This window comes from Ailuropoda melanoleuca, chromosome 1, assembly GCF_002007445.2.
Source record: "Ailuropoda melanoleuca isolate Jingjing chromosome 1, ASM200744v2, whole genome shotgun sequence".
NCBI lineage: Eukaryota > Metazoa > Chordata > Mammalia > Carnivora > Ursidae > Ailuropoda > Ailuropoda melanoleuca.
Window position 1 is genome coordinate 1976369 of NC_048218.1, and position 27998 is coordinate 2004366.

The 27998-nt window shown below is 65.6% G+C and overlaps 1 protein-coding gene across 2 annotated transcripts; it reads right to left on the reverse strand.

The window, feature by feature from the left end:
* Positions 1–4281: 4281 nt before the first annotated feature.
* Positions 4282–26702, reverse strand: PFKL (phosphofructokinase, liver type). 2 transcript variants are annotated; one of them, XM_034654791.1, is made up of 21 exons: positions 26604–26702; positions 23653–23730; positions 21727–21916; positions 20979–21144; positions 20452–20496; positions 20091–20199; positions 18034–18129; positions 16735–16827; positions 14999–15124; positions 12046–12110; positions 11368–11431; positions 9944–10090; positions 9523–9593; positions 8925–9012; positions 8032–8184; positions 6483–6647; positions 6142–6203; positions 5773–5884; positions 5128–5227; positions 4928–5033; positions 4282–4709 (listed from the first exon to the last, which is right to left on the reverse strand). In XM_034654791.1, the coding sequence occupies exons 1-21, from the start codon at positions 26673–26675 to the stop codon at positions 4562–4564; spliced, it is 2256 nt and encodes a 751-aa protein (XP_034510682.1). In that variant the 5' UTR covers positions 26676–26702; the 3' UTR covers positions 4282–4561. The 2 variants fall into 2 exon arrangements, with proteins under 2 accessions (XP_034510682.1, XP_034510692.1); XM_034654801.1 differs by lacking the exon at positions 20452–20496.
* Positions 26703–27998: the final 1296 nt, after the last annotated feature.

Below are 27998 nucleotides of genomic sequence, written 5' to 3' on the forward strand. Positions count from 1 at the left end.
CGCGGGGCCCAGGTGCCTGCCGGCCTGCATAGGGGGCCACCTGGGCTTAGCTCTTCCTGAGGCTGGCTTGGCTGCCACGGTCCCTAATAAATATCCTTCCAAGTCCGATCTGGAAGCAGGCGTTTCCTGGGGACAGACGTGACCTTGATGTCGTGGTTGTGAAGGTGAGGGCCATTGCTCACGTGCGTTTCCCCTGTCAGTTCTCTGACCCAGTTGTGGGGTAGACTCCGCCACGGCCGACTTCCAGAATGGGGCAGCCCTCAGAGCGGCTTTGCATCAGCCGGCCCCCACCGCCGCCGGCCACCACGGGGGCATTTTGTGGGACCAGCAGGGCTGGAGAACGCACCGTCCTCTTCTCTCTGCCAATTCAAGAGCCCACGGGGTGCAGAGGGTTGTGCAGGGGCGGGGAGAGGCCCGGGGCGGGTCGGATCCAGGTGCGGCCGAGGGAGAGGCAGCTGGGTGGGGGAAGACACCCGTGGGGAGGGCTGCGGGCCTTGCTCTGACGCGCAGGCCCTGACTGGTAGTGCTGCAGGCTGGGGGGCCATCCTAGTGCCCCCCCCATCAGCTGATGATGCCTCCACGGTCCGGGGAGCGGCGTGGCGTCTGAGCCAGTAGCCGCTGGTGCTGATGTGGCTGGAACAGGAAAGGAGGTTCCCTCCGCCCCCACTCCGGGTGATGGGGACCCAGTCTCTGTAACGTGTCCGTCCCTGTGCGAGCAGAGGGGTGACTTGCGCGCCGTGTGCAAGCACCCAGATGGGGCGACAGTGCCCGGGAGACGGCGCTCCCCTTGAAGGGGAGGCTGCACGCAGGCCAGCAGGTTTCAAACTGCCCGGGGCCCAGAGCAGGCCGCTGGGTGCCTGGCAGGGGGTTTCTGTCTGGGGCGTCTGTGGTTCTCCAGGAACTGAGCGGCAGAGACAAGGCGTCACCACGTGGGGGCGTCCGGGAGGGGTGGCCGCAGAGCCACCGTGCGCTCTCTGCTGTACATGTGGACAGTTGTCGGACTCTCAATAAAGCATTCTGTTAGAGTGAGCTGGGGGTGCTTCTGTCAAATTGAGAACACCCGCCCTTCCCCACCCACCTGGCGGGGCTCGCACGGACTTCCAGCCTGTGCCATCACCTGCTGCACCCCACTTAGGGACCTTGGGCCCCAAGCACCCCACAGCTCTGCTGGGCCAGAGACCCTCCCGCCTCTGCTCCCACAGGGTGTCCAGGGAGCTCTGAGTTTGGGGAAAGATGCACTTCGAGGTATCCTTTGATCTTGGGGACTGGGGGCAATGTGCAGGAGGACCAGGCTGGGGAAGGAGTCCTCCGGGTGGCGGGGCACTTGCTCACCTTGTTCCTGAGCCGGGGGCTGCCCTGTGTGGAGGGAGGACCGGTGGTTCTCTCTGGTGCTTGTGCTCCAAGGAGGCGCCCATGGAGGCCTCCGTCCCCCCATAGGGGGCTGAGAAATGCTCGCTGGTCCCCCGTGGGGGTTCTCAAGTCAAATCAGTTGAGGAAATTAGAGACGAGACCAGGTGTCTTTGCTGCTAGTGTTCTCCAAGAACAGACACATGGGCTCCAGGGGTGCCCTGGGGAGCCCGGGGTCCTGGGGGGCCCCGCCAGAGCCTGGGGGCAGCCCGGGCTTGTGAAATGGGCTGTCAGCACACATTTGGGGAGTTTTGTCCAGCTGAGGGAGCGCTGGCCTGGCTGGGAGTGGACGCCCACAGTGGCCGCGTGGAGTCGAGCGGAGCTGGGCATCCACGTCCTACAAGGGGACTTGTTTGCTGGCCCACGCCACCCACACCCCTGCATTTCTAGCGTATGCTCGGCCAGGCCGTGACCAGCGTGGGCACATGGACCCCACACTTGCTGGGTGCTGTGCTCCCACATCACGTAGCCAGATCTTAGACGTTTCCCGGGAGGTTGGCCATTCAAGTCCTGCAGGGCTGTCAGGTTTCGTGTGAGGGGGAATACTGCTTATGTGTAAAGGGCTGAGCTGCCCGTCGTGGCAGCACTCTCGGGGGGCTGGTGGCCACGGTTCTCACCCGGGGAGCCCCACCTGTGCCCTCCCCTCCCCAGGGGCTGGCGGGGGTGCGGGCAGGGTTGGGAGAGACCTGTGAACCCTACCCAGGCTGCTGGTGTAACGTGCACGTCACCCCTCCCTTCAGGATGTCCTCAAGCAGGAAAACCGGGACACTGCGGTTCACTACACTGTGCGCACGTGCCCGACAGCTGCGGGTCCCCATGGTGAGCGTCCGTACTGAACCGGCGGACCAAACACACCGGGGGGTCTGGTTGGGGGGGCTGGGACGGCGCCCTGATGCCTGCTGCTGCCCATCCCCTCCCAGCACGCAGGCCCTCAGGAGAGCCTCTCCTACGGTCGTGCCACTCCCTTGCTCACCACATTCCTGGGGCCTACAGCACCCCATTCCCCAGCCATGCTCCCGAGGCCTGTGTGGCTTCACCCCCCACCCTGTTCTGAGGACCCCCTCGGCACACACTTTCCTGCAACTGAGGCCGGGACTTGCTGTCTGTGGGATTCTCAGGTGGCCCCAAGGTCCCAGACCCCTGGTGTGCACACACACCCCTTATGACCCTCACCCCCAAGTCGGGAGCTCTGTGAATATGATGGATACCCTGCATATATGGCCAAGGTGAAGGAGCTTCACAGAGGTACTTAAGGTCTCTAACCAGCTCCCTGAGTTAATCAGAGGGGAGATTGGTCTGGGTGGGCCTGGCCTAATCAGGGAGCCCCCTCAGCCCTCCTTTACAGGTGCCAACCAATTAGGGCTGAAGAGGGCTTGGGCCTTCTTTCCCTGAGCTCAGAGACTAGAAGCAGCAGATGCCCACTGCTGCCCCCAGAATTCTGCCACCAGGCAGCTCAGAAGGGCCTGAGGTCCAGGGGAGCCCATGACTGGCGGACGCCTCAGTCACGGCCGTTGGTGAGCCAAGGACCCGGCTGTGCACACACTCCTGAGCTGTGAGGTCACAGATGGGGGTGTTTGAACACGCTGTTTGCGGTGGCTCTCAGGAAACCAGCAAAGTCTCCTTGTGGGGACAGAGTCCTTGGGAACTCCAGCCCACCGTGGAGCCCCTGCCACCTGCCAGCAGCCCCGTCCTGGGCATGGCCCGCTGTGTGCCCGCCCCCGTCTCCGCACCCCAGGGACCCGCCGTGGGCTCCCTTCCATCCACGTTGTGTGGACCGGGTTCACAGGCGGACGTGTCAAGCCTTTGGCTGTGTGTCCTCCCGAGCAGACTCAACACAGCGTCCGTACTCTCGGACACAGACGCCTCCGGCATTTGTCCAGAGCCTTCCGGGGTCACGTTCAGAGGCCCACGCACACACATGCTGGGAAACGCAGAGGCTGCTTCCAGGGATCTCGGGCCGCCTCTCAGCTTTCTGGGACTCAGAACTGGTCCCTGGTCTCGAGGTTCAGACACTTGGGACCCTCTCCGTGGGGATCTGTCCCCTCCTCGGCCTGCCCCAGGAGTGCCCACACTCATGGCAGGCAGAGTAGACCGGAGGGGCCCTCAGGCTCTGGGGCACACACAGTGAGGAGGACGTGGTCCCCTGGCCTGGGCCCCCACCATGCCTGCTGCTCCCCTGGAGTGACCAAGGCACCCTGGCAAGCTCTTGGGGATGTGAAGACAGCTGGAGAAACAGAGGGCCCCGGCCTGGTCCCTAGGCCCAACCAGGAGACCCCTGCCAGGAGCCCCCGATGTGGCCTGTGAACCTCCAAGGCCAGGGGCTCCACAAAACCTCATGGGTCCCAGACCCTCCCCCTGAGCGTCCGCAGGTGCCGAGGGCAGGAGCGCAGGCCAGGAGCAGCCCGGGACCGAGTGCCCAGGTAACCACGGTGGGAGCAGAAGTGGACTGTGCGGTGAGCGCAGGAGGGACGGGGTCCCTCGGAGAGGGCAGCTGGGTTGAGGTTCAGCTCGTCCTCCTGGGGACCCTGGTGTCACCACCACACTGCCGAGCAAGGCTCCGTGTCACCCCCACAGCTGGTGGCGGACTGGCCCTCGGCTCCCAGGGGTGACGTTTCTGACGGCCTCCCCCCCATCGCCCTCCCCCCACCAGGGTCTCCCTGCAGTGCTCGCTCAGAGCAGCCACTTGCCCCAGGATCTTTGCTCTGTTTCTGAGACCCCAGTCCAGGCAGTGTCAGACTCAGGGCCTGGAACCAGGCTCAGAGACCCTCCCGAGACTGGGGGAGGCCAGGCCCGTGTGTGCAGGTAGGGGGCTCCCAGCGACCGCCCAGCCTCCTGGGAGACTCCACAGGGCCTGTGTCCAGAGACTGGCCGCACTCCACAGTCAGCGTGATTTTATTTCTAGAAAAGGTGGCAAGCTCGGCACTGCACGGTGGCCAGTGCACACAGAAGCATGCAAGGCGCCCCCGCACAGGTGCCCCCACGCCCCCGGGGCCAGGAGGTGGGTGTCCAGGGGGCTCCATGTTGGAGGAGAGCCCGGGGGGCCGTGGGGGTGCAGCCAGACCGAGGGGGCCGCAGCCCCCGCCCAGCCCCTCGCCCGCCCGCAGGTTCCAGGGAGGGAGGAGAGGGGCCAGGAGAGGCGGGTGCGGTGGCGGCTTCAGAAGCCCGTGTCAATGCTGAGACTGCGGCGGGTGACGTGCTCCAGCTCCCCGGACACGTAGTCAGCCATGCTGATGCGGTAATGCGCCAGCATCTTCAGCATGAGCCGTAAGTTCAGCCACCACTGCTCCCGGGGCATGCGGTGCCTGCGGCGGGGCGGGGCAGGGCTCAGGGGCGGCCCCCTCGGGGACCGGGCCCCGGAGCGCAGCCTGGCAGTGGCGGCGGGCCCGTCCCTCCCGCACCTGCCCCCAGGACGGGCTCAGCATGGGCCGTGGGTGAGGGAGGCACGGGGATGGCCCTGGGTGTGGGACGGGGCAGCCTTGTGAGCTCAGGGCAGTCCGCCCCTCTCTTCAGGGGCACTCACTCAAAGTCCGTGTCCTTCTTGAGCTCGGTGACAGGGCTGAAGGCCACCGCCTTCTTCTGCAGGCCGATGACGCAGGCCGAATCGGGGGCGTTGGCAAACACGCGCCCTGTGGACACAGGATCTCGTCAGCAGCCCTGAACCCCGGGCCCTGGCAGAGGGCGAGGTCAGGCCCAGGGCCACCAGCCCGCCCCGCCACGCACCATTGCGGTAGACCGCCCGCAGCTTCTCCGACATCCAGAGCATGGCCTTCACCCCGAGCTTGGTCCCGTAGTTCCGGTCAAAGGGGGTCGGAGCCCCGCCCTGGAAACACCGCGGGTGAGGTGGCAGGTGCGTGCTGCCAGGAGCCCAGCAGCCTGGCCGCACCGCGACCTCAGCCGAGCCCTCCCGCGCAGCATCTGACAGCCCATCCCCTCCCACCCCGTATTTCCAGTCCGTCCCCTCCTCCTCCACCCCAGTCCGGCCTGAGAACCGTCTCCGGAGGCTGGCCTCCGTGGGCCCCCGCATCCGGCAGGCACGGCCCAGCACCGGTGAGCACGTACTCCCCCCGAGGGGAGCCCTCGCGGCTGGGAAACCACGCAGCTCGGGCTCCCTGCAGGCCCACCAGGAGGCCAAGAAGGGAGGGGACCGGGCCTGCCCCTTCCTAGTGCTGAGGACTCGGCGGGACGGGAGGCTCGCCCTCCTCACCTGCACTGAAGGGAGATGAGCGCGGGGCGGCGGTGCCCCGCGACCGCGTGCCGCGTCAGGCCGTGCACAGGAAGGGCCCTCATCCTGCCACTTCCTCCCGGACCCCTCAGCCCAGCTAGAGATAGAGGCAGAGGCCAGAACCCACACTGCCCACCCCGGACCTGCTGCAGGTGGCCCAGGACGTTGGTGCGACAGTCAAACACGCCCTTCCCCTCGGAGGAGTACAGGTTATACAGGAACTCCGTGGTGTAGTGTTCATGGCACTTCTCGTTTCTGCAAGGAGGGACCAGGCCTGGGTTAAGTGGCAGCCGGCTGGGCTCTCATCCCGGACACGGAGCCCCCGCCGGGCCAGGCCACAGACCGGTCCTGGAGGAGGGCACGGCGCCCCTGGCGAAAGCCCAGCCCCACCCGCCCCTGGCGAGGCCTGTTGGGCCTGGCTCCGCCCAGCTGCCCCACAGCCAGGTCCCGAGGCCCAAACGTGGCTCAAGCAGAGACCCTCCCGCCGGCCCAGGCTCGCCTGGCGGCCTCACCGGAGCACGAGACCCCTCTGGATCTCCGTCTTCATCTTCTCCGTCATGTGCTCCACGTTGGCCTGAGGATGCGGGGGACACACAGCGTGAGCCGCAGTCAGCCGGCTGTGTGGGCAGGAAACCCCAGACTGACCCACCCTGGAGCCCATGTGACCCGGGGGCAGCGGGGAGGCCTGCAGGCTGCAGCTGGTGGCAGGGCCCCGCTGACGGGGCTGGGCCAGGAAGCCATGGTGGCCACAACACAGACACGGAGTGGGGGGACCGCGTGGGCCCCAGGCCGGCTCCTGTGTATGCCCCACTGGGGGTTCTGCAGTGGGAGACGGGCTAGGGGCTCAGCTCACTTTCAAGTCTTGGATATTGAAAGGGTCCTCAAAGACGTAGGCGGCGTCGGCGCCCACCGCGATGCCGGTCACTGTGGCCAGGTAGCCGCAGTAGCCCCCCATGGTCTCCACGATGAACACACGGCGCTTGGTCCCCGAGGCCGACTGCTTGATGCGGTCACAGCTCTGGGGGACAGGGGTGGTCAGGGCCTTCCCTGGGCCATGCGGCCACTGCAGCCCGGGGACCCAGGACTCTCCCCGGAGCGGACAGTGGAGGGGCAGAGGCCAGGACAGCCCCGTGCCCCGCCGTGCCCAGGGGGTCACGGTCCTCCCTGTGTGCTCCCCACAGAGCCCTCCGATGCAGGGTCTTCCACCGGCGCCACTGTGCGCCTGTGGGACAGCGGGGTGTCAGCAGCACCTGGTGGGTGCAGGCCAGGGATGGGGCTAAGAGGCTCTGAGGTCAGGCCAGGGAAACACTGGGCCTTCATTTTCTCATCTGTCACCGGGCAAGCGACACTCCAGCTGCCGCAGGGTCGCGGGAACAGGGGACCAGGTGACATGAAGCCCACATTCTGCAGATGCCAACAAAGATGTGACACAGGATAGTTCTAACCCAAAAGGTTCAGAGTTTGAAAAGAAATTATAGCATTAAAGACTTGAGAAAAGAGAAATGAGACTAGCAGGTTACTGGGGTCTGAGCCATGAGGTTAAACCCCAAGTAAGAGACAACCAGCAAGTGGAGGAAACTGCTCTGCTGTTTGGTGAAGGATCGATGCCTTACATATGTAAACAGCACTCACAGACAACAAACTCACTGGGAGAAAAACGGGCAAAAACAGAAAAAGGTGATTTTCCATAAAACCCTCAAATTGGCAATAAAGAAAAAAGTTCAACTTCACCAGAAATTCGAGCTGTAAACTAAACACGGCATCGTTCTTCCCGTCGTAGAGGAAACAGGGCCGTGCTGGTGCTGCTGAGGGTCAGGGGCAGTTTAGAGGAGCCTCGGGCGGCCCGCAGCCAGTGAGATGGCAGGGGTGGGGCTGTACGATCATGGGGTCCCCGGGTCGGCAGATGGGGGGGTCTCCCGTAGTCTCGTTTGTCCTACTCATATTTTCTCCTTTCTCTAGCATCACGCAGAGGCTGCTAGGTTCAGCCCCTGAGGCCCCCACTCACAGAGGTGCTGACCCCTTGGGGGCAGTGGGCTCACGTGGGGTCACAGGCGGGGTGGGAGAGCCACGGGGAGGCCCCCAATGAGCCCCAGGCGGGCACCCACCCTTCCACATCCCAGCCGGGGGCCTGGGCTCTCCCGCGTCCACGTGTGGCTGTTCACTGGGCAGAACCGTGGCCCGCCGTCCACACGGGCATTAGCCCCGCTGCGTCAGTTCCAGCCCGGACAGCCCAGGTCCTCACGCCACGGTGACCCCAGAGCCACAGCCCTGCCTACCACCCAAGAGGCCTCACCCCCCGCGGCAGCCCCTCTGGGAGCTCGCCCCTGCGCCCCTTGCTCCCGGGGCCGCCCCAGGCCCACCCACATCCTGCCCGAGTGCGGCAGCAGGGCCCCGCGCCCTACCTCCATGGCGGCGTTGACGGCGGTGTCCGAACCCAGGCTGAAGTCGGTGCCCGGGACGTTGTTGCTGATGGTGGCGGGGATGACGCACATGACGATGCACAGCTCCTCGTAGCGCCCGCGCGCCTCCACCAGCTGCAGCACCCCCTCGTAGGCCTGGGGGTGCACGGGTGGCCAGGGGCTCAGGGCTGCCCGCGGCACTGGGCTGGGACCCGGAGGAGCCAGGACCGGGCAGAGCGGGCTCCCAGGCCAGGTGCCCTCGGCCCCCCTCCCCTGCTGACCCGCCGTGTGCCTGGGGCAGGGTGCCAGGACCCACCTGCTCCCGCCCCCGGGCTGTGACCACCTGGACCCCGCCCAGCTAGCTGTGCTGCCGTCAGCCAGGGAAGCCGGACTCCAAGGACAGGAAGGAGGCCCGCCCTGCTGTGACCCCATCCACTGGTGCAGGCGACAGGGGGCTGCCCCCCGCCCCGGGAAAGGGCAAGAACGAGCAGGTGTCATTTACGGGGGCTGGCCAAGCACCAGTGTCACCCCAGCGGTGGGCGGAGATGCTCAGAACGCCGCCGGGAGCTGCACCAGGGACCCCACCTCACAGGCAGGGGACAGGCCAGAGCAGCAAGGGAACACACAAGGCGGCCGTGGGACTTGTCGCCCCAGGCTGCCCACCGCCACCAGGAGCCGTGGCGCCTCGCCTGCCTCTCCCCTGCCTCTCCCCTCCATCCCCCTGCGCACCCCCACAAGCACCCAGTTGCCAGCATCATTAAACTCTGTGAAGCTACACTGAACCCCGTGGCCCCCATGCGTCTGGCTGGCCCATGGACTTCCCTGCACACGGGGTTTCCAGCAGAGCAGACACTCCGGAGTCCTCGCCCCGCCCTGGTCCCCTGCAGGGCCCTCACCTCAAAGCCACCGATGACCAGCAGGGCGTGGATGTTGTGGGTACGGATGTTTCCCACGATTTTCTCCATGTAGCTCTTGGGCAGCGTCCTGCAGTGGGCACAGACCGGATGAACGCGGGCAGAACGCCAGGCCGCAAGGACCTGCGTCCACACAGCAGCTGACGCAGAGACAGCGCGCCCTGGACGGGGTGTGATTCCCCTTCAGAGGCGGTGGCAGAGGCTCAGTGCCGGCGGACGTGTGGGGCCCACAGTGGGATGGGGAGGCCTGAGCACCGGCGGGGGGTAGGGTGGGGTGCTCGCCTCCTGCCCGCCCGGGAGGCCACTTTCTGCCCAAGACGATGCCCTCCGCTGGCGTGGGGCCACCCGGGCAGCTTTCCTCTGCACAGGTGACCTCGGCGAGCTCCCGGCCACAAAGGGGCAGGCAGGAGGTCTGCAGCCCGCTCTGGGCAGGCCACCAGCCAGAAGCGGGGACCCAGTCCAGGGCCGCGGGGTGGGTGTCCCCTTGCAGCCCCCACCCCTCCTGAGCCTGCTCTCTGGGTTTCCCACCCCTAGCTGCCCACGGTGGCCAGCAAGCCAGGGCCCTCGGCCAGCAGCTCACCTCTTGGTCCCCAGCATGGAGCCGCCGCGGCCCAGCCAGCCAGCCACGTCATGCCAACTAACTTCTTGTATCTGCGGGGGGCGGGGGGAGGGTGCAGCCTCAGGGGGACAGGCCAGGGGCACTCACCCATTCTTCCTCAGGTGACAGACCCGTGCTCAGTGCGAGCACATCCAAGAGGGGACCGAGGCTATGCCAGGCGCTGACCAGCGCACTGTAGGAGCCACGGGGGCTGGCCCCTCTCTCGAGGGCCTGTTATCTGCCTTCTTTGTGGACCTGACCTGGGCCATCGCCTGGGACCTCATACCGTGAGCCCCTGGTCCTTGTTTGCTGTGAGCAAGCTGGGTGTGGGTCACACCATGACACACGCACCACCACAGCAGGCGCCAGGCCACGTCCCTGCTGCTGGCATGGCCGCACCTACCTGACCCTTGGCCAGGCCTTCAAAGCCATCGTGCACGACATACACCGTGTGGCCCTGGGAGATGCCGGACCGCACCGCCGAGCGCACCGCCGCATTCATGCCAGCCGCCGGGGCCCCCACGTTCAGGATGGCCAGGGAGAAGTTGGTCTTCAGAGAAGAGAAAGGGGACAGGAAGGTGAGCATGGGGCCAGGGAGCAACCGGCGGACCCAGACGGGAGTCAGTGAGCGCGCAGCTTCCGGAACCGGGCCCAGGGTCTCGAGGCTGCCCGCACTGTCCCGCGAGTGGACTCCCCTAGGAACGACATATGTCAGCCCTACGACTCCACGAGTGTCCGGCCAAGACCCAGAGGAGCCATGGAGCAAGCTCGGCTCATGACCTGCCAGGGCCTCGGCCAAAGGCTTCAGCAGGACTTTGGAGGCCCTCAGCCAAGCGCGGCTTGGCAGTGCGGGTGCAGCCAGAGTCAGCGCCTGTCTGGAAGCGTCCAGCAATCACCCCACACTCCGGGCTCAGGGCAGCCAGAGCCCCAAGCGTCTGGTGAGCAGCACGGATGCACAGCGAAGGGGCCATAGATGTCACGGAAGCTGTCTAGGAGCCATGTTACTAAAGCGCAAGGAAGCAGGTGACAGTAGTGTGAGTAGTAGGTTTGGTTTAACGTGACAAACCAAAATATCACCTCAACCTCGAATCAACATGAGAAACTCCCCATGGGCTCTCAGACCCGCTTTCCAGACCATGTCCCCAGAGCCCAGCATGTGCTGGGCAGCTGTGTCCCGAGTGCTCCGTGACCACACGTGGCCGGCCAGCAGCTCTGCCAGGCAGCGTGGCTCTAGCGGGTCCGGGAACACAGCCCTGCCGCCCCAGATGCGGTCACACCGCAGCGGTTCCAGGAGGGGAGAGCACTCTGCTGGACCGGGGGTGAGGCCCATCCCTGACTAGCTCCTGGGACCAACGGCGGCCAGGACCCCACTGTCTGGGACGGTCTCAGTGGGACCCTTCCCTCGGCGCCAGGGTTTCAGAAACAAGCCTTGCTATCATCCTTATTTTGAAAAAAGCCCCTTTCACGAGGCTTTTAGCTATTTTAGAACATTTCATAACCGCTAGATCTGCTCTGTCCTGACTTAAACCTGTGGGCCTGACTTAATTTTCTTCAGCTGTTGGCTGCCAAGCGGCCAAGGTCCCCTCCAGGCCCAGACGCCAGCTGTTTGGTGGGCTGGTCAAGCGACAGCCGTGCCTCTCAGCTCACAGCTCAGACCCCAGACAGACGGATGGTCCCCGGGCTCCCTGGGCTGGCTCCGAGCTCCCTGCTTCCTGGGCGCACCCTGACCCCGAAGGCAGGCAGCCCCGAGGCAGACCCCGGCAGCGGGGGCGGGCTCGAGGCAGTGATGGTGAGTGACCGAGGGTCCCGCGGCTCACACCACCTCACCTTCTCTTTGGAGACATTCTGGTGTGCAAGCAGCTTGTAAATGTTCCAGTTGTTCTCAAAGCTCCTGGAAAGGAAGCCGGTCATGCATCATGCAGCCCACAGCCCACGGCCACACACTCAGCACAGCCCATGGCCTACTGCTCAGCCACGAAGAAGCTGGGCACAGGCACCGCCTGCTACCCCACTCTGTGGCCACAAGCACTGGCTGGGCACTGTCGCCAGGCGGCAGAACGGCCCTGCAGAACGCGTGGCCCACTCGCCCCCTCAGCAAAAGCGAGTGCCCAGCATCCAGCCCATGCCGGGTCGGTGGGCCAAAGGGGGCAGGAGGCACGGCTAGGGAAGTCAGAGCTGCAGGTCCAGTTCCCCAGCCCCGGCGCCTCCAGGCCAGGCCTGCTCCCACCGCTTCCTTCGGGACAGCCCCACCAGGCCGGCCTCTCCCCTCCGCCCTGCATGGCAGCTCCTGCCCACAGCCCGCCAGCTTCCCAGTCGCAGGGACCGCTGAGCCCCCGTTCCTGCTGTTCCACTCCATGCTGCTTGGCCACACACTCAGCGGGAAGGGTCTCAGGAGACGTGCAGCTCCACGTCTCCAGGCACAGCTGTGTGCGAGCCACGCGGGAGTCTGCTGTGGGCCCGCCAAACACACCGCCGCTCCGGCTCCAGGCCCCGCGAGGCCCTCACCTGCCTCGGAGCTGGATGGCCTCGTCGAACCTCTTCTCATCCATGGCCTTCTGCACCTCCTTTGTCTAAAAGAAACAAGAAACCCAGAGTGTAGGAGGCCTGGCCCACGCTCCCAGCGGCCGCCCGACCCACAGCCTCTGACACCCCAAGGCCACAACAGGAGGCGGCCGCAGGTAACAGGAGCAGCAGGACCCAGGGCAACAGGGTGGTAGGGACCTGTGGGGCCCCAAGAGGCCCTGGAGGGACAGGTGGGCCTGTGGGGAAGGGGACCCGGCAGCGCAGAGCAGGGCTGCCTCTCTTGGGAGCCCCACCTGGCCAGGGCAGAACTTACCACCTGCACACACTCCATGAGGGGCAGCCGCACGGACTGGTTCCCTGAGAGGCTGACCACGCAGGCCTGCGTGTCCGGTGTGGCCTCCAGCAGTGCCATGACCGCCTCCATACCCATCTTGCTGCTCTGAGTGGGAAGAGGGGCGGGCGGGCAGTCTCAAGCAGGTGCAGCCCCCCCTGAGCCACGAGCACATGAACCTTCTCGGCTCTGGGGCCACGCTGAGCCGGCCCCCACGCCATGCACCCAACATCCCTTCACCCTCAGCTTTCAAAGGCCCCGTCCCCAACACACACACACACTGGTCGAAGCTTCTAGAACAGGTAGCACCAGAAAGGACATCATATGACCACCATTCACAAGAGCCCCTCCGGGGGCTCGTCCCCCCCACAGTCACAGCCTGACAGCAGCAGGTGGAAGCCGGAGCCCGTTTCCAGGGCTCTTTCCGCTATAACAAGGCTTCTCGCTTGGGCCTCCGTGTTATGGAGACGGGCTGAGGGGCTAGGCTAGCCAAAACACGTAGGAACGGCCCTCTTTGGGGACAAATCACACAGGCAGACCCCGGCACCGCCAATGGGAACAGACGGTGCACAACAAAGCAAGGCTCACGGTCACGGTGGCCTGCCCAGTGAGCAAGGCGAGCGCCACCCTGCCTCGGGCCGCACCCGCAGACAGCGCTCCCGGGCTCCAAGGCTGTCTGCGCCTTGCGAGGGGAGGCACCGACTGCCCGGGTCTGCGTCAGGAACACCCGGGGAAGCAAGCTCCCGTGCTCTCAAGAGCTCAGTACAGACAGCTCGTTGGGGAGATTTGGGGTCCCTGAGCTCAGGCTCCGTGCCTGCGGTGCCACCTGCCATGTGCAGGGGTGGCCCTGTGGGCACGGGGCTCGGGACCAGCACAGAATGCTCCCGCCCCGCCCATCCTCGGTCTCCGACCCAGGCGTCTCGCGCCGTCCACCAGCTTCTACAGACTGGCGGCCCAGCCTGCTGTCCTGCAGGGAGGGGAGACGGAGAGCCGTCCCCGCACACCTCTGCTCCCAGGCTCGGTGGAAGGCCAGTGCTCAGCCCTCAGGAGGCTCTCCTGAGCGCACCCCTGCAGCCTCACCTGCGGATGGGGGGGCAGAAAACGCCCAGCCAGGTGGACCAGTGTCCCTGCTGCTCCATGTGGGACTGGGGGGGACACCACCTGGGGGCGTCCTAGTGAAGGCAGGTGCAGCTCGCCGCAGGCCCCAGGCCCAGCGCGACCAGCCCTCCTGGGTGGGCACTTTACCCCCCGTGGGGCCTTTTCGGATCCCCAGACCCTGTCTCCACTGGTGGCACAGGATTCCCACTTGGCAGAGGACCAGGTGGGACCCAGCAGTGATCAGGACAGTGATGGCGCCCAGGCCACACTCCAGGCCTCTGCACCCCCAGTGCTTCCCCCAGGCCCTAAGAGCTGCGGAGCCGGACTCAGAACCAACCAACGTCAGACCCTAGAAGGGCTGAGCCATGCGCCTTGGCCTCTGTGCAGCGCCCCTTTCCTAGAGACCTGCCGAAAGCCATTGCCGGGGGGCTGGGAGCCGAGGTTGCTGAGGCAGCAGGGATGGGTGCCGTCAAGACACAGGACCCCCTCCCCGCGTTTCCCACCACGCAGAGAAATGGGCCACGCGTCGGTCTCCTCTGTGAGAGCGACAGCAGCGAGGAAATGCCCATCACACTCACTCCCAAGCCCAGGGCCACACCCAGGGCCAGGCCCCACCTACCAGGATGCGGTCGAACGCCGAAGGGGTCCCTCCCCTCTGCACGTGGCCCAGCACAGTCACACGCGTGTCGAAACCCAGCCTCTGGACAACCAGCTGCTCGTCGGGAGACAGTCGGGGGGCCCGTGGGTTCAGTGCCCACCCCACGGGCCCCCCACCCTGGTCCTCGCCCCTCCCCATCCTCAGGGATGCTGGGGTGTCAGCTCCCCCGGGGTCCCTGCAGAGCCAGTTCAGGATCCAGGCCCACAGTGAGTGTGGACGTGCGCGGCTGTGTGAGTGAGTGTGGGCGTGTGCGGCCGTGTGAGTGTGGCTGTGCGCGGCCGTGTGAGTGTGGGTGTGCGCAGCCATGTGAGTGTGGACGTGTGCGGCCGTGTGAGTGAGTGTGGCTGTGCGCGGCCGTGTGAGTGAGTGTAGACGTGTGCGGCCGTGTGAGTGAGTGTGGCTGTGCGCGGCCGTGTGAGTGAGTGTGGACGTGTGCGGCCGTGTGAGTGAGTGTGGCTGTGCGCGGCCGTGTGAGTGAGTGTAGACGTGTGCGGCCGTGTGAGTGAGTGTGGCTGTGCGCGGCCGTGTGAGTGAGTGTGGACGTGTGCGGCCGTGTGAGTGAGTGTGGCTGTGCGCGGCCGTGTGAGTGAGTGTAGACGTGTGCGGCCGTGTGAGTGAGNACAGCGGCCGCCCGACCCATAGCCTCCGACACCCCAAGGCCACAACAGGAGGCGGCCTCAGGTAACAGGAGCAGCAGGACCCAGGGCAACAGGGTGGTAGGGACCTGTGGGGCCCCGAGAGGCCCTGGAGGGACAGGTGGGCCTGTGAGGAAGGGGACCCGGCAGCGCAGAGCAGGGCTGCCTCTCTTGGGAGCCCCACCTGGCCCCCTGGGGCAGGGCAGAACTTACCACCTGCACACACTCCATGAGGGGCAGCCGCACGGACTGGTTCCCTGAGAGGCTGACCACGCAGGCCTGCGTGTCCGGTGTGGCCTCCAGCAGTGCCATGACCGCCTCCATACCCATCTTGCTGCTCTGAGTGGGAAGAGGGGCGGGCGGGCAGTCTCAAGCAGGTGCAGCCCCCCCCTGAGCCACGAGCACATGACCCTTCTCGGCTCTGGGGCCACGCTGAGCCGGCCCCCACGCCATGCACCCAACATCCCTTCACCCTCAGCTTTCAAAGGCCCCGTCCCCAACACACACACACACTGGTCGAAGCTTCTAGAACAGGTAGCACCAGAAAGGACATCATATGACCACCATTCACAAGAGCCCCTCCGGGGGCTCGTCCCCCCCACAGTCACAGCCTGACAGCAGCAGGTGGAAGCCGGAGCCCGTTTCCAGGGCTCTTTCCGCTATAACAAGGCTTCTCGCTTGGGCCTCCGTGTTATGGAGACGGGCTGAGGGGCTAGGCTAGCCAAAACACGTAGGAACGGCCCTCTTTGGGGACAAATCACACAGGCAGACCCCGGCACCGCCAACGGGAACAGACGGTGCACAACAAAGCAAGGCTCACGGTCACGGTGGCCTGCCCAGTGAGCAAGGCGAGCGCCACCCTGCCTCGGGCCGCACCCGCGGACAGCGCTCCCGGGCTCCAAGGCTGTCTGCGCCTTGCGAGGGGAGGCACCGACTGCCCGGGTCTGCGTCAGGAACACCCGGGGAAGCAAGCTCCCGTGCTCTCAAGAGCTCAGTACAGACAGCTCGTTGGGGAGATTTGGGGTCCCTGAGCTCAGGCTCCGTGCCTGCGGTGCCACCTGCCATGTGCAGGGGTGGCCCTGTGGGCACGGGGCTCGGGACCAGCACAGAATGCTCCCGCCCCGCCCATCCTCGGTCTCCGACCCAGGCGTCTCGCGCCGTCCACCAGCTTCTACAGACTGGCGGCCCAGCCTGCTGTCCTGCAGGGAGGGGAGACGGAGAGCCGTCCCCGCACACCTCTGCTCCCAGGCTCGGTGGAAGGCCAGTGCTCAGCCCTCAGGAGGCTCTCCTGAGCGCACCCCTGCAGCCTCACCTGCGGATGGGGGGGCAGAAAACGCCCAGCCAGGTGGACCAGTGTCCCTGCTGCTCCATGTGGGACTGGGGGGGACACCACCTGGGGGCGTCCTAGTGAAGGCAGGTGCAGCTCGCCGCAGGCCCCAGGCCCAGCGCGACCAGCCCTCCTGGGTGGGCACTTTACCCCCCGTGGGGCCTTTTCGGATCCCCAGACCCTGTCTCCACTGGTGGCACAGGATTCCCACTTGGCAGAGGACCAGGTGGGACCCAGCAGTGATCAGGACAGTGATGGCGCCCAGGCCACACTCCAGGCCTCTGCACCCCCAGTGCTTCCCCCAGGCCCTAAGAGCTGCGGAGCCGGACTCAGAACCAACCAACGTCAGACCCTAGAAGGGCTGAGCCATGCGCCTTGGCCTCTGTGCAGCGCCCCTTTCCTAGAGACCTGCCGAAAGCCATTGCCGGGGGGCTGGGAGCCGAGGTTGCTGAGGCAGCAGGGATGGGTGCCGTCAAGACACAGGACCCCCTCCCCGCGTTTCCCACCACGCAGAGAAATGGGCCACGCGTCGGTCTCCTCTGTGAGAGCGACAGCAGCGAGGAAATGCCCATCACACTCACTCCCAAGCCCAGGGCCACACCCAGGGCCAGGCCCCACCTACCAGGATGCGGTCGAACGCCGAAGGGGTCCCTCCCCTCTGCACGTGGCCCAGCACAGTCACACGCGTGTCGAAACCCAGCCTCTGGACAACCAGCTGCTCGTCGGGAGACAGTCGGGGGGCCCGTGGGTTCAGTGCCCACCCCACGGGCCCCCCACCCTGGTCCTCGCCCCTCCCCATCCTCAGGGATGCTGGGGTGTCAGCTCCCCCGGGGTCCCTGCAGAGCCAGTTCAGGATCCAGGCCCACAGTGAGTGTGGACGTGCGCGGCTGTGTGAGTGAGTGTGGGCGTGTGCGGCCGTGTGAGTGTGGCTGTGCGCGGCCGTGTGAGTGTGGGTGTGCGCAGCCATGTGAGTGTGGACGTGTGCGGCCGTGTGAGTGAGTGTGGCTGTGCGCGGCCGTGTGAGTGAGTGTAGACGTGTGCGGCCGTGTGAGTGAGTGTGGCTGTGCGCGGCCGTGTGAGTGAGTGTGGACGTGTGCGGCCATGTGAGTGAGTGTGGGTGTGCGCGGCTGTGTGTGTGTGTGTGTGTGTGGACGTGCGTGGCCGTATGTGTTAAGTGTGGGCGTGCGCAGCCGTGTGAGTGAGTGTGGACGTGTGCGGCCGTGTGAGTGTGGGTGTGTGCGGCTGTGTGTGTGAGTGTGGGCGTCACTGTGGCCTGGGGTCCTGGATGCCGCCACTTATCATGGTTTAGCCCCTCGGGTCAGGCTCCGCCAGGCCTGTGGCTCTGGGCCCTTGGTGCAGACTCAGTGGACAGGCTGACTCCTGACTAGGGACACACAGGCTGGGCAGCCTAAGAAAGGGCACAGAGGCTCCCGGGGCTGTGCCCTATCAGGAGGCCAGGGGCCCAGGGCCCTGGGGTGGAGCACAGCAGGTGGGTGGAGGTCACAGGAAGAAGGACTCCCCACACAGTCAGTTATTCGGCTGTGAGTCCGGCACTGGGTGGGGGTCACTGTCACCAAAGGGACAGCAGGGGCGGGGCCCTGTCACAGGGATGTTGGTGGGGCCTGGACTCGGCCTCGGGGATGGGGGGGTGGGCCTGCCCTGCAGGGAACATATTCTGAACAAAGACTAGAAGCCGGTGGGGGTAGGTGGCTCCCAACAGACGTGGGGGCCCAGCCCACTCGGGGAGCCCCCGGCATGCCCACCCCACATCTGGCTATCATCGGGAACGAGGAAGCAGGCTCCAGGAGCCTGCTGTCCATGGGCCCCAGCGAGAGCACTTGCGGACTGGAGATAAAGGGGTGTCCGCCCCCACCGAGGCCCCACCCATCCCATGTGACCCAACCCCCTCCCCAAAACTCACGTCCTTCACGTAGCGGGAGGAGATGGGCTTCCCGTTGCGGTCGATGGCGCCCTCGGCAATGATGATGATGTTGAGTCGGGACCCCCTGCTCCGAGTCTAGGTCAGAGACCACAGGGCTCAGCCGCCAGCCTGCGGTCGCCCGCCCCCAACGCTGCAACCCACGCACGTCCCCGGGGTCCACGCAAGCAGGGGTGACTGGTGGACTGAGAGGAGGGGCCCCTGCTGCCCCTCCTGGGGGTGGGGAGGGGCTGGAGGAGGGCTGGCAAGTGGGGGGCGGCAGGGGAGCGGGCACCGGCAGACGGCGCGGCGGGGATTTGGTGCAGGTGCTCCCGTGAAAGCAGTCACGGCAGGAGGCCACGTGGCGCTGCGGCCTCCCCAGGACTTGGGCTGCCAGCGGGGACGGAGGGGCAGAGGGACCCTCGACGTAGCTGTCCGAGCCCACCCTGCCAGCGGCTAACCTGGGACCCTGAGGTCACCTCCGAGCCTCAGTTTCCTTATCCTTAGAATGGGGTGACCTCACAGTGCTGGCCCCCAGCCATGGCTTCCTGGATGCCCCGCACCCCTGAAGTGAGACCCCCTCCCCTCCCCAGGCCATGGAGGGTCGAAGGTGGCGCCGAAGGGACCACCTGCACCAGCCCTGGATAGGACTAATCATTGCAAACCCAAAGCTCTCTGGGAAAAGCCCTTTCCAGTCATTTATTTATTCAAAAATATTCAAACTATTCACTCTGGCCCACAGGCCCTGTTTGCCCCACAGCATCCAAAGAGCCTCAGAGAGGAAGAGGGCCAGAGGAGCTCCTGTGAGCCCCAGTGCAGTGGGAGGGCGAGGTGGGAGTGGAGGGCTGCCTGGAGGAGGGGACACTGCTGCAGATGATCTGAGACAGGGCTGCAGGTGGGGAAGAGCCAGAGGGTGCGGAGAGTGGGTAACCTCTGCACCTCACAGGTGAGGAATCTGAGGCTCAGGGAAGCCGAGGGAGGGTCCAAGGGTCTCACACAGAGCAGGAAAGACCCTGAGTGCAGGCCACTTCCAGAAAGGCCCGGCCCCAGGTTTGCAGCGAGTGAGCCAAGGCCAAGGTCAGCCAGGGACCATGCTACCGAGCCCCTCTCCACATGGTCAAGGCCACGAGGCCCCTGCTGAAGGAAAGGACTCCACCCAAGGACAGAACATGGCCTCTGGCCAGCCCTGCCCGCTGGGCTCCACGTGGCCCTGCCCTTGGCCTCGCTGGCCTGGGCACAGATGCAGCGCAAGGGGCTGGCAGGCACATGGGCAGTGGACAGACTGATGCTGCCACCACCCCATGGGGACAGGGACACTGAGCACCAGCCCCAGGCCCACCCACCTGTCCCCGGGAGGCCTGAGAGCCTGGTCACTGACGCCCCAGGGCTTTGGAACTGAAGAAAGGGCCAAGCCTCCGGACAGCCTCGGTGCTCACCCTGGGGGCGCAGCCCCAGCCCGAGTGTAAACTTCGGGGCTCAATCTCAGGGACCCCCACCTCAAATCCAGACCACAGCCGCTTGATCTGAAGTCCCCCTCCCGACCTCAGGGCCCTCCTGTCCACCGCTGAGCCCCGGCCTGGCCGGGGGCCAACCTGTGCTGCCTGGGGCATCTTGGGGGTCCCCAGCACAGTGTCTGCCCGGTCTGCATCAGCACCCCGACTCCACCCTGAGGGGCCCAGAGTTGTGTCCCAGGCACTCCGCTCGTCCCCCAGACAAGGCCTCAGCCCCCAGCTGCCTCTCCATCCTCTCCTGCCTCCATGGCCCGCTGGGTGCCTCATCTTCTGGGGCCACTGCCCCGTGTCCCATCCACCCATCTTCAAGGGACACCTCCATTGGCTCAGGCTCAGTGGCCTCGGCCCCCGGGAAGCCAGCATGACCATGACACACTCCTGCCCGCTCCCCACGTCAGCGCTGAGCACGAGGAGATGAGCCCAGGGCACCGTGCCGAGCATTGGCCCCCTCTGCCTTCTCTGCCCAAGGATGCGCCCTGGGGGACACCGGCCCCATGCGTCGGAGCAGCTCGCGCCAGGGACCCCCGCAAGAAAGCCGTCCGTGCTCACCTCCCCCAGCCGCTCGCACATGAAGTTCTCCCAGCCGTCCTCGGGGGGCGCCTCGGGGATGAACAGCCAGTCGGCCCCTGAGGCCAGGGCGGACACCAGCGCCAGGTACCTGGAAAAGCAGGAGGGTCAGGGGTTCCAGTGGGTGGTGGGGTGCAGCCCCGCACCACGATCCAAACCTGCTCATGGGAGGCACGGCTCTGAGTCACATCCAGCCCCAAACCAGGACTCGCCACACCCCGAACTCTCAATCCTACAGTGTGAAGTCAGCACCTGCTGCGTTCCAGGCTCCGTGGAGGGGCTACACCCCCACTGCTACTCCCCAACAGCCCCTCCTCCACTGACCAGGGCAGCCCCCCCTTACCCGCAGTGCCGTCCCATCACCTCCAGCACAAAGGTCCTCTGGTGGCTGTGGACACGGAACGGGGTGGAAGGCGTCAGTGCTGCACCCCGGGGAGCTCTCTGCACAGCCCGGCCCGGCCTAGCACAAGCAGCCTCGGGGCACGGGAGCAGGACCACGCTGCCCACGGCCCCAGCCCTGCCACGGAAATGCCCTAGCGACCCAACAGACTCAGGAGCAGCCGAAGGACAGACAGCCCATCCCACTCCCAGGGCGGCCGGGTCTCTGCCCGCCTTGGGTTCACCCCCAGCCTTTGGGCCGGTTTCCACAGATCTGCTCCCACGGCTGAGGGCCACTCACCTTGCCTGGGTCTGGCGGTCCCTGGCCAGGAGTCTGAGCAACCCCTGAGGGGTGCACCCCTACCCCGGGGCCAGTGGGCAGCCTAACAAAGACCGCATACAAAGCTAGGGTCCCGGCCGACCCCGCACAGCAGCGGCCTCAGCCCTGGAAGCTGCTTGCCCGGTCGGGGGGGTGGTCACAGCCTCGCTCACCTCTGGGCAGTGGTGGTGATGGCGTCAATGACCTCCATGATGCGGTGCAGGGCTGAGTCCGTGCCAATGGTCATGTCAGTGCCGCAGAAGTCATTGTCGATGGAGCCCACCAGCCCTGCGATGCTCAGGTGCGAGTACGTCTGTGCCGTGCTCTCCGAGATCTTGCCTGGGCGAGGAGGCAGCCCTGAGGCCCCGTCGGCCGACCCTGCTCCCTTGGCCCCCAGCCCCCAGGTGTGGGGCCCCGGCAGGTCCCAGGCTCAGTCCCCAGGTCCTGCAGCAGGGGTGGGGTGTGGGGTGGGGCAGCTCAACCGCAGAGGCTGAGCCCCAGAGACTCCCGGGGAGCCTGGGAGAGTGCACCCCTCCTCTCCAGGTCCAAGAGGTCAGTTTCCAACTGGCAACGTTGGGACTCCGCATCTTCAATGTGACAAGGTCCGTAACCCATGTCCGGGAATCAATTACAGACAGGACGTGTACACGCGGCGCAGGATATCACCCGGGAACTGCTGTCCACCACCAGGAGCACGGAGCTGCCTGGGGGTCCCTGATGCTGTGTCCCCAGAGGCCTTGGGCTCAAACACCGACGTCCTCACTACCAGCCACACCCACCTAGCGTTCCGGGAGACGGCCAGGGATGCCCTGACCTTGGGCTGGGCCAGGCCCACTCCTCCCCGTCAGCGGCCAGACGCATCCCACATCCTCAGGTCCCCACGACCTCGTCCTGCCTGTTCCCGCCAGGCCCCCGACCCACCTGCCCCCACCAGCTCCTCCAGCAGGCTGCCCCATTCGCTACGGAAGATGTTGGCGCCCGTGAGGCTGCCGTCCCCGCCGATGACACACAGGTTGGTGATGCCACGCTGTACGAGGTTGTAGGCCGCCGCCAGGCGTCCCTCCCGAGTGGTGAAGGCCTTGCAGCGCGCACTGCCGATGACGGTGCCACCCTGCATGGACGAGAATGGAGCCTTGGCGTATGCGAGGGCACCAGAGGGACCCCGGGACTGGCGGACCTCACAGACCCGAGAGAGAGAAAGGAGTCCAGGGGCTTCTCTGGATGCCTGGGAGGTGTCCCCACCTCTTGGGGTCCTCCTTGCACTTACAACGAGGAGAAGAATGCCCACGTGTCAGGCTCAGGAATTTCAAACAAGGTGGTGCAGAGAGAAGGCTCTGAAACCTGACACGCGCACACACACACACACGTGCACGCGCACGCACGCACACAGGCCAGCCGCCAGCGCAGGGAGCTCCCTGAGCCGCCAGAGGAGCATGCCTTCAGCAGCTCGGCCCCGGCCAGCTTGGGTCCGGGGCTTCCCAAGAATGGAGCCCACGGCACACGCCCGCAAGCCCACTGCGCTCCGGCCAGACCTGGACAGCACAGTGCCGTGTCCCACCATGCTGCTCGTGAGACCGGATAGGCCGGGCCCCGGGCCCCAGACTTAGAGGGCCTGGCTCAGTGGCACCACCCTGGAGGCCGGGACCGAATCCTCCCTCCTCTGCCCCCCACAGCGCCTCCGGGGCCGGGGAGGGGGGACGGCAAGGGAGCCTCGCGGTGGCCCTCAGAAAAATGCTCAGCTCTCCTCCCCGGGCCCCTCCTGCCCCTCTGTCCCCTCCTCCTCCCTCCTGCCTCCGTGCTCGGGCTCCCCACTCCTCCCCAAACGCCAGCTCTTTCTGGGCCGCTCCACCTGCCTACCTTCGATGCTGCATCACGGCCCAGCTTAGGACGTGGCCCAAAGCCCCTTCGCCAGGGCCACTTGCTCAGAACAGAGAGGCCATGGCCATCCTCAAACACAAGGGTAGAGCAAAGCAAATGGACAGATCGGGGTCGGCGGCCTGAGGGACACCTCCCTAGACCCCCTGGGGTGGAGGACAAGGTAGTGACCAGGTCACAGCCCCACTCCAGGACACGGGGGGGAGGGTCTAGTGAAGCCCACGAAGGAGGGTCATCCATGTCCCAGTGGACTGACCAGAACAGGAGCAGCAAAGTGGCCCTATCCTACAGGCGCCTGGGGGAGCGGGATCCATCAGGAATGCCTGCCCTGGGCAGGAGGGGTGGGCAGCACCTGCGGGGTCGGCTGTGCCTGGGCACCAGGGTCCAGCCTTGGCCCCCCACTACTCTCGCTGACCCATCGGGGGCTTACAGTGATGACTGGCCACTTGAACAAACAGGGCATCAGCTGGTGGCCGGGATAAACAGGTGACAAGTGCCCACACAACCCGGCGCTGGGGGCAGGCGAGGTTCCAAGACCCCGTCTCCTAAGAAGCCCAGCCCGAGCAAGGCGCTTCGCCCCTGCCCTCTGCAAGCTGGAGAAAGACACCAGCTTGCCGGCTGCCTCGGTCACTGGAAAGTGCAGCGTGATGACCGAGGGGAAGACCAGGTGGAGGGAGGGTGGGAGAGGCCACTCGGAGGCCATGGCACACCTTTCCGAAAGGGTCTCATCCTCCCTACCCATCCTGAAGACTGAAGACTGAGAGTGACCTTGTAGCAGAGACATCCTGGAGCCATCGTGTCCCCATGACCCGGAGCAGCCCATGGCCAGGTCAGCCTGGAGCCCGCCCGCTGTGGACGGTGTTCAGTGTATTTCTGTGTGTGTGTGCGTGCGTGTGTGCATGCGTGTATGTGTGTGCGTGTATGTATACACACGCTCACAGGCACGAAGGGCCGCCCCACTGCAGGCCTTACCAGCTGGATGATGTTGGAGACGCTGAGCCAGTTGGCCTGCTTGATGTTCTCGCCTCCTTCCACAAGACCCTCATAGCCCTGAAACCAGAGAGGGACAGGCGTGAGCCAGGCGCCCACAGCACCGTCGGCTGCAAGCCGGGCACTTGGACATTCTGCCCAAACCCCATCTGGCTGGAAGCCTGCCCGAGGGTCCTGACCGCCGAGGCTCACCCACGCCCAGGACCTTGGGTGACAGAGCTGGGGTTGGCCAGCTGTCACAGGCTATCAGAGGGAGAGGCCCAGGGCCCCCCACTGGCCCTTTCAGATGACCTTCTGCAGGGCTTGTGACCCTATTTACTACAGAGCTTGCATGTGGCAGAGCTCGCAGGCCCCTGCTTGACGAGTCCCCGAGGCACACGCGCCAAGTCGCCGAGACAGAAACACAACCAGCCCAGCGCCCAGCGCCCAGCAGCCCTCGGCCCAGGAGCCTCCAGCCAAGGAAGCTGCTGTCCTGCCTCCTAAGGGTGCTGACTGGACATGGAAAAGACGCCAGAGTGTCTGCTCTGTCTCTGGCCAGCCCGGGGTCTGCGGGGCCCCACGCAGCCACATGCAGGGGTGCGTGGCTGCTACTGTGCCACAGTCATCAGGCGGCCCCATGGGCTTGCGATCTGTTTATTGCTGATGGACGTTTGTGCGGTCTCCAGCTTGAAGCTTACAAATAATGCTGCTAAGAACACACAGTGTCCGAGCAGGAGCTCCACAGTCACTAGGTATGTGAGCCGCTGACAGCGCCCCATGTGCTCATGGCCACCTCCCTGCCAACCGGCAACGTGGCTGGGATTTCTGGGCGCTCGCCTCCCGCAGCGCTGGGCCACGCCAGTCTCCCTCCCGGGCAGGTGGTTCTAACTGGAATTTCCCTAAGACATAGGCCACCTGGATGGCCTCTGGAGGAGGCGGGTTCCAGCATTTTGCCCATTCTCCCACCACGTGGCCTACCCCTTTCTTAACTGTAGCAGTTCTTCATATAGTCTGGACACAAGGCATGTGCATTTATAAACAGTGAAAAGACATGGCACCACCGTGCAGAGGAGCAAGGCCGCCTCCTCCTTGCAGCCCTCCCAGCCCCGCCAGTGAAGCAGTGAATGAGCCACTGGACTGCCTGGGGCGGGAGCCCGGCTTGGCTCTGGATATCTGCTCCCCCACTCTGCCTCTGCCCCTCGGGCCAGTTCACCCTTGTTGTCCATTACCTGGGCCTGCAGTGTCCTGGGTGGCAAGGCCCTGGGGCAGGCAGGGCAAAGGCTCCCACTCCTGGCGGTGGAGGTGGGGGGGCAGGTGCCTACCCTGCCAGGAACTGGAACTAGATGAGGGTTCTCGGGGCTGCAGGGGACCGGAGGGACCACCAGGCAGCTTTCTCCCGCTTAGGTCTGGTCGGGATCCTCTCCCCTCTCCCCTCCCCGCCTCCCTCAGGAATTTTCTGCTACTAGGACACAAGCCAGTCCCTCCCCCCAACCCAGGCACCAGAAAAAGCAAAAAAATGACCTGAAAACCCAGAGCAGACACTGCCCAAAGCAAGCAGCTACAAACAGTCAGCTCTCCGTCCGCAGACACCCAGGACCGGGAGCGGAGCCCAAGCACAGTGCCGGCCTGGCCCCTGCCCCACTGCCACCCAGCATCCCCGGAGACCTGGCCGTGGCCGGTCAGCTCAGCTGGAGTCGAAGTCTGACAGGCACAGCCCTCCTTTCCTAGCCTTGGAAACTTCTAGAATGTCTTTGCATACCTCTACCCACGGTGTGTCCCCCTGCCCCCCCAACCCTTCTCCGTCTCCAGCCCCTCACGCAGGCCCAGCCCTGCGGCAGCTCCCGGTGTCACCTCTGAGCGCAGAGGTCCGGTGCTGGCTCCTGGGCCAATTCTGTGTCAGCAGGCCCGCTTCCTGACACTCCAGGTGCCAGGACTATGAAAAGTGCTTTCACTCACCATGTTGCAACAGCTCATGTGCCCTAACATCCCCGCTTAGCAGAAGAAAGAGAGGTCACGGTCCCAGAGGTGAAGGACACAGCCATCACAGGTACGCAAGCTCAGGGAGCCCGGGCGGGACCCACCCCTCCCTGCCCATGGAACTAGCCAGTCCCTGGAGACTCTTCCCCTGTCCCCTAGAAGGTTCTAGACCATTACCAGGTGTGGGCCCCACCTGCCCAGCTCCTGAGACTCTGCAAGCCTGCTGGGAGGGGGGCCTGCCCACCTGCTCACTGGTTCATCCAGTCACACATCCCCGCACAGCCAAGGCCTGGGTGTGCACCGGCCTGAGCTGGGGCCAGGCTGACGGGACAGGGACACCCTCAGGCAAGAGGAGCTGGGGAAGCAGACTGGGCTTGCTACAGACTGTCAGAAGTGAAAACAAAGTAACACAACAGCCAAAAACCCACATGGCAACATTCCACAAGTGTGTGTGAGCTGGTGTCCACGTGTGGGTGTGGGAACTCGCAGGCTGGAGGTCAGCCTCAATCTGAAACGGAGATGGGGTAGGGGGCAAGGCTAAGGGGGCAGCATTCAGCCAGAACAAGACCGAGCGAGAATGCCGTCGCCCCGCTGTTATTGTGGGTACTTCGGACACCGTCACCCCTGTGCGGCACGGTGCAGGAGGGCTGGGGTCCAAGGAGGACGGGCTGGAAGGACAATGGGGGGGGGGAATGAGGTCCTGGGCCTCTGAGGGCCACAGCTTCCCCCCGTCCTGCACCTCAAGGGCCATGGCCGGCCCCACAAGCACCCAGGGTGGGCTCCCCACCTGCACCCCGGAGCCGGGGCCCAGCCCCTCCCCGCCCATCATGTCCTGACCTGCCTCCATGTCCCCATCCCTGCTGTCTGAACCATGAGCAGTGGTCAGGTGTCCATCCTCCCTCCCCACCTCGTGGGCCCCGGCACACTGCCCACCTAGCCGCCATGCGGGGGGCGCACGACCCCACCCCGTGCCTTACCTCGTAGATGAGGAAGACTTTGGCTCCCACGTAAATGCCCATGCGCGTCACAGCTCGGACAGCCGCGTTCATACCTGCGAGGGGTCGGGGCAACACCCATCAGTGGAGGCACACACGTGTCGGGACCCGGGACCCCCCTGCAGCTCAGGGGGCACCGAGCCGGGAGTTCGAGGTCCAACCCCGGGGGCCCGGTCAGGCGCAGGGTGAACCGCCACAGGGCTGCTTCAGCTCCTGAGCACTCAGAAACAGGGTTTCCCCAGGGCTAAACCAGGAGCACCCACGCCCGGCCTGCGTTGGCCTGATCCCGGGACCAGGCATGTGCAAATGTTCCAGGCCCTTTGTGGCCTCATCCGCTCCACGCTGCTCCCCGTGCAGCCCCGGCTGCTCAGCAGAGCCCCCACCCTGACCCCACAGGGCCAGCCCTGCCCACGGGGGATGAGAATGAGGAGCCGAGTCCTTGGCCCAAGATGGAAAAGGGGGGCCCACGGGGGCAGCACCTTCCAAACCCACCTCTCACCCTCTGCGGCCAACTCCCAGGCCACGACACGAGGGGCAGGTCAGGAAGCACACTGCGGACAGTGCCCCTGGCCAAGGCCGGAGCCCCGTGCTCCCCCGCCCTCAAGGGAGGGCGCTGTGGGACAGAAGACGGTGCCCCCCAGGGCCAGCAGCTATGGGGGGAGCGGCAGCCTCAGGCAGCACAGCTGGGGTGGGCTCCAGCACCCGCCCTCCAGCCCACACACACCAACAGAAGCCACCAGACGCCAGCAGGTCGCCCAGCCCCAGGCCCTAGCAGCTACCCTGGAAAGACGAGCCCTGGCGGGGCACGAGAAGGGGCAGCGTGCGGGAACGCTCCAAGCCCGGAGGAGCCTCAGCCCCCTTCTTCACGGCTGCTTCTGAGACTGCGGCCCACAGAGGGCAAAGGTGTCTGCTTGAGCTCCCTGCCCTGTCCTCAGGGACATGGCACACACTGGGCGCTCATGAGACAGGCCTGAACCAAGCCCTCCAGGGTGGCCCCGTGAGAGACACGGCATGCCAGCGGCCTGCACAGCCGTCCCCTGCTGCTGCTCTCTGACGGGGGGCCTTGCCCAGGGAGCGAGCCTCCAAGCAGCCAGACGGCAGAGCCGCGGCCAGCAGGGGCACGGCGCATGCCAGGTCACGTACCCTGGTCAGCGGCCCCAGTGCCACCCACCCTGGGTCCTATCTTCTGACGCTGGGTCTGGGAGCCAGATCGCAGAGGTGCCCTACGTTGGTCTCCCCCAGAGGACCACCACCTGCTCCTCTGCCTTCCTGGCAGTCCCAGCCTGGGAGCGCACACGCACATCCTGTGCTCTGTCCCAGGCTTATGGAGCCTTCTCCGGGGAGGGCAGACCGCACCCCCCTCGCCCCCCCGCCCCC

Coding starts and splice junctions, on each gene's coding strand:
- PFKL (XM_034654791.1), bottom strand. CDS start 26,675: ATGAACGCGGCTGTCCGAGCTGTGACGCGCATGGGCATTTACGTGGGA. Junction 21,145..21,726: donor GGAGGAGCTGGTGGGGGCAG/GTGGGTCGGGGG, acceptor CTCCTCGCCCAG/GCAAGATCTCGGAGAGCACG. Junction 6,648..8,031: donor CCGTCAACGCCGCCATGGAG/GTAGGGCGCGGG, acceptor CCTGTCCCCCAG/AGCTGTGACCGCATCAAGCA.